General features: G+C 34.4%; 1 protein-coding gene across 1 annotated transcript; it reads left to right on the top strand.

Moving 5' to 3' along the window:
• The first annotated feature begins 3,495 nt into the window (after positions 1 to 3,495).
• On the top strand, positions 3,496 to 4,134 carry LOC139883635 (NDR1/HIN1-like protein 12). Its single transcript, XM_071867788.1, has one exon. It carries the CDS (start codon positions 3,496 to 3,498, stop codon positions 4,132 to 4,134), a length of 639 nt encoding a protein of 212 aa, XP_071723889.1.
• Positions 4,135 to 5,213: the final 1,079 nt, after the last annotated feature.

A 5,213-nucleotide genomic window follows, 5' to 3' on the forward strand; every position in this document is an offset into this window, starting at 1 on the left:
CTTAATGGCTGCCGGCTGGATTTGTTAAAGCTGATTTGGTTATGCTGAGTATGTATGAGAACAAAGGTTCAAGCTTATTGAAAATAACTGGTGTGGCTGCCCTGCTGTGTATCTCTTCTCTGTGTTTAGAGACAGTCTAGAATAAAAATATTCTGATCTTGCAGCCATGCATGGAGAGAAAAATTGTGTGTGCAGGTGGCATTTTTAGGCTGCCAGGGTTACCACACTTGGCTGGCTTGTGATGACTCACAAAATTAATGAGTTTGGCTGTCTTACAAGTGTAATTGGTAAGGTTAGTGACTGACTTATGGTGCTTTGTGCAGGTAGTGAATCAAAACTGCATTTTTCTAGGTATTGGCAACTGAGATTAGCAGATTTTGGTGGCTGGAATTGGGAATGTCAAGGCTGCCAGGACTTGGTTCATTGGATGGCTGTATAGGTGATAGTGTGGCAGCCTAGTATTCTTCTTTTTATTTTGTTATTTCTTTGTATTCAATTAAGTAGCATTAAGAAATATGTAACATTTATCTTGTTATACAACATTAGGAATTGTATATAGAGAACTCTATTTGTATCTATCGTTATAAAAATTCCTTTAAAAATTACTATCTTAATGCAACTTAGAATTTATATCATATCGTTTTTCCGTGAACAATTCCTTAGCATCGAATTATTTGTCTAACGTATATTTATTAATTGTTATAGCATATTTTAATCAAATCTATTCGTCGACCTAGCATCAACACTCGTCGTAGGAATAACTCACATCTAACGTAAACTCGAAATCCTATTCCTCGCTAAAAGGAAGCTAACTTGACGCTTAAATAATAGATGCGTGAAAAATCGAATCTTCCATTTGACGTCATTATCGAACAAAAATAATCACGTGCGTTGAAATCATTATTTTATTTGAAAACTAACACCACGTCGACATCGCTTGCACGCTTATCTAAGCTCGATTTAACGAGTCGTTACATTTCTTAAGAATCAAGTAATTTAGAAATCATTGTTTGTTAAAAAAGAAAAAGTCATTTTGAAATCGTGTAGTTAAAAATCAATTCGTGTTTTGTTTTTAGGACAAAAATGATATAGTATAACACATCCTTCGTCGTCAATATATTTAATTCTTTAATTGTATTTCAAAATTTAAAAAAAAATCTTAGAGAAAAAAATATATATGTGAGTATTTTATGGCGTTTTTAAAAGTCACAAAAAGCATCATGGTTGTCAATGTGACATTTTATCACAAAGTATAAATGTCACAAAATACATCATGATTGACAATGTACAAACGCCACAAAATATATCATGACTGCCAAACAAAATAAGAATGTCTTTAATAATCAATTACAAACCCAAATTTCATTCATTTGTGAAGAAGAAAAAGAAGAAGAAGAAGAATGCGATGAAAAAATTAAATTTTCTCTAAAATTTTTATATTATAATTATAATGAAGAGTCCTGTGCTTTTTATTTTTATTTTTGTCATTTTGTATTTAGCCTTTCTTTTAATATGCTACTTTCTGCTTTAGAATCTTCTCAAGTGATAAAACCTTTTCTTTTTCTTCAAACTTTTATCTTGCTTTATTATTCCTTCTATATACTCCATTTACATGTCGGCATTTCTCTCTTTGTTTGTTTTTCAAAAGGTGCGCAACAAGGCATAGCTCGGATCGATAGTGTTTGTTTTCTAATTTCAATTTCGGAGAGGTTCAATACATTTTTCATTCGAAATAGTGTTACCCCGCCTAGGATTTGGAGGATATGGTGCATGCATAATACATATGATTTCCTCCGTCCCTACTTACTTGTCACTTAATTTATACATAAATTTGAATTGAAAATATTATAAATAAATGTGGACAGAAATAGTATTAGAAGAGAATTATAGATATAGATATAATTGTAGAGAAAAGATTAAAAAAATCAACTAAGGGTACTAATATTTTGGTGAAAAACGACACATTTGTGAATTGTGATGAACTCACGAGGTGACTTGACTAAGCACCAACGGTAAATAATGAGTACCATAAATAATTATGAGGTGATGGAAATGAACGAATTTTATGTACTAAGAAACTATTACCTAAAATTGTACACCCTCCCTCCGTCTACGAACACATATTTTTTAAAGGTTGGCATATAGAAAAGAAATTAATAATATTTGGACGAAAGCACCCCTTCCTTCACAAAATCCTCTACTGTTCGTCATTCATCAACATCGCCATGTCATCGCTTTCACAGTCAATCCAAACCCACCACCATAATCGCAACCAACACCACCGGTGGTGGTGCTCCGACGTCGGCGTTGGCGGCCCTTATTAAACCTCTCCTACCCATTCACCGGCGGCCCGCCTCAGTCCCACCTCACTTGCTCCGACGACGAGAAAATCCCGATCTCATCCTCCAACTCTCTGGTTACCGAGTGATGAAACTCGATCAGATCCTCCAAACGCTGACCCTAATCCGCTCCAACGTATTCGACGACGACGAGGACAGCTGCTTACTGTTGAATTCCACTAGTTCCAGCTTCGATTCTCTGTTTACACGCTCTCACAACGATGTCGTCAATTGGATGCAACGCGGCCGTGACGGTGGTTAAAACGGCGGAGTTTAGGAATGGGTCTGCGATTGAGAGAGTTTTGAGTGAAGAAACTTTTGTGAAATTATGTTGAGACTTCCGTAATTTTTTTTTTATCAAATTAATCCTTTTTTTTTATATAAACATAAATATAAGAAATTAATTGTATATTTATATAAGGATAAAATAGAAATGACAATCCATCTTTATCTGAAAAAATATTTATTTATAGATAAAATTCATAACTCTAAAAAAATATGTATTTACAAAGGAGACGAGATAGTATGAAAAAGCCATATTGTTATCCAAAAATGTATTGACTAAATTTTTTTAACGAATAATGAATGAAAGTTTGACAATGCTAGCTAGCCAGAAATATTGTTTGTAAGCTTGTGATTGGATTCATCAGCCAAGAAAACAGATACTCAAGTAGAAATTGATTTTTCAGAGATACAATTGGGGTTGGTGCATCCATTAATAACAATAAAGTTGTTACCTTTGTAGCAAAAAGAACCTACATGATCAATGGTGTGCGATGTTGACAACGAATTGGGGATAATTATACTATGGCCCCCTAAAGTATGGCCTATATCAGACGGGTCCATGAAGTAAGAACGTCACTTCTGGCCACTTAAACTAAGATCTGTTTAGCATCTAGGTCCAAGCCGTTAGTCAACGCTGACGTGTCATTAACGATCTCGTTAACGTTTCTTCTTTGCCACGTGTAATGATCAATCAGGTGTTTCGAACGTGATTTAAAAAATTTAGAAGGAGCTCTAAGCCTGGTTTTTTAATGTAGGGATCTCCGGACACATTTATGATAATTACAAGGATTTATGTATGTAATATCTCGATGCTATATAAACATCCTTTTGCAATGCCCACAATAACTCACTCAAAGAAACTCCCACCACCATGACTGAGAAAAAAGACTGTGGCCACCACGAAAAAGAAGGCGGCCCATCACTCGGCCGCCTCATTTTCGCGGCACTTTTAGCCTTCATAATCATCATCCTCTTCATCATCTTCCTCGTCTGGGCTATCCTACGGCCCACAAAACCCCGATTCCTTCTTCAGGATGCAACTATTTACGCCTTCAACGTTACGCCCCCAAACTTCTTGACTTCAAATATCCAAGTCACTATATCCACACGAAACCCTAATGGCCGGATCGGGATATTCTACGAGAAGCTTGACATCTACGCATCTTACCGTAACCAGCAAGTAACTCTAGCAACTGAAATTCCTAGGACTTACCAGGGTCACAAGGATATAGCCATATGGTCGCCGTTCTTGTACGGAAACTCCGTGCCGATTTCTCCGTATTTCGCGGGTTCGTTGAGCCAGGACCAGAGTGCAGGGCTGATTTTGTTAAGTGTGAAGATTTATGGTAAAGTGAAATGGAAAGTTGGGACTTGGGTTTCCGGTAAGTATCGGATTAATGTTAATTGTCCGGCTTATATCTCGTTTAGTGATCGGAGCAAGAGTGTGGTAATTGGATCTGCTATTAAATATCAGATTGTACAAAGTTGCAGTGTTGATGTGAGCAACTGATCAGTTTTACTGACTAATTAAACATCTGTTAATTGCACTTTTAGCTGTTAATTTCGTTTACTAATATATATATGGAGACCATATGTTGAATATATTTGACTTCAAAGTCGAGAATATTCAGATTCATATATATAGTGATTAGTGATAATGATTTATATATGCTTTTTTTTTTTTTGTGTTTTCATATTTTGAGTTATTTTTCATTAACAGAAGAAAGAATTAGAAGAAAGAATTAGTGATGAAGCAAACAAAATCAATGAAATAAATGAAAATATGTTTGGTGGTTTTGAAAATGATGGATTGAAAATTCAATCATTACCCGTATATGAAATTTACTTGGGAAATTGTTTTATTTCAAGTATCCTAGATTAAGTACACTAATTACAACATTTTTCTTATTATCCAATTTCGTCCTTCTTTTGTTGATTCCAATCCCATCGTCTTTAAAATTTAACTATTACGTTGATGAAAATATATTTATATATTAGTAAAAAAATTAACTATGAGATTTTCTTAATTTCACTGATCACCATTGAAGGAAAAAAACTTGATTAATTTGCTACTATTTTTTTTTTAAAGTACGTAGTACCATATGTTTCGGATCATGTTCCTGGGAAACATGACAAGAACCATAATGAATCCTTCTAATTCCCAGGTCAAATCTTAAGATGTGTCTTTGAAAAATGTTTTTACATTCTCTAGATTGATCTTTCAACATTTGACAACACGGACCGTTAATTAAAACAGCTTTAAAGACATCTAATTAACTAATTAGTACTCCTAATTAATGATCACCACATGCTCAATTTCCTACCAGAAAAGTAAAAAAGATAAAAAAGATAAAAGTACTTTTTTCTTTTCTTTCTTTCTAAAATTCCTAAATGTTGGAATATATAAATGTGGACTTGTAAAACTGGGGGTCCACAGGATCAAATCATTGAAGCTTCATTTTGATAAGGTCTAAAATAGTAACATGAAACTTTAATAAAGTTGTGATGCACTGATTCTGAAAGTAGATGGAGTGTAGTAACTCCTCCTTACCTAATACTCCCTCCGTCCCAAATTAGATGCTAAAATAA

This window comes from Rutidosis leptorrhynchoides, unplaced genomic scaffold (assembly GCF_046630445.1).
Source record: "Rutidosis leptorrhynchoides isolate AG116_Rl617_1_P2 unplaced genomic scaffold, CSIRO_AGI_Rlap_v1 contig429, whole genome shotgun sequence".
NCBI classification, from domain to species: domain Eukaryota; kingdom Viridiplantae; phylum Streptophyta; class Magnoliopsida; order Asterales; family Asteraceae; genus Rutidosis; species Rutidosis leptorrhynchoides.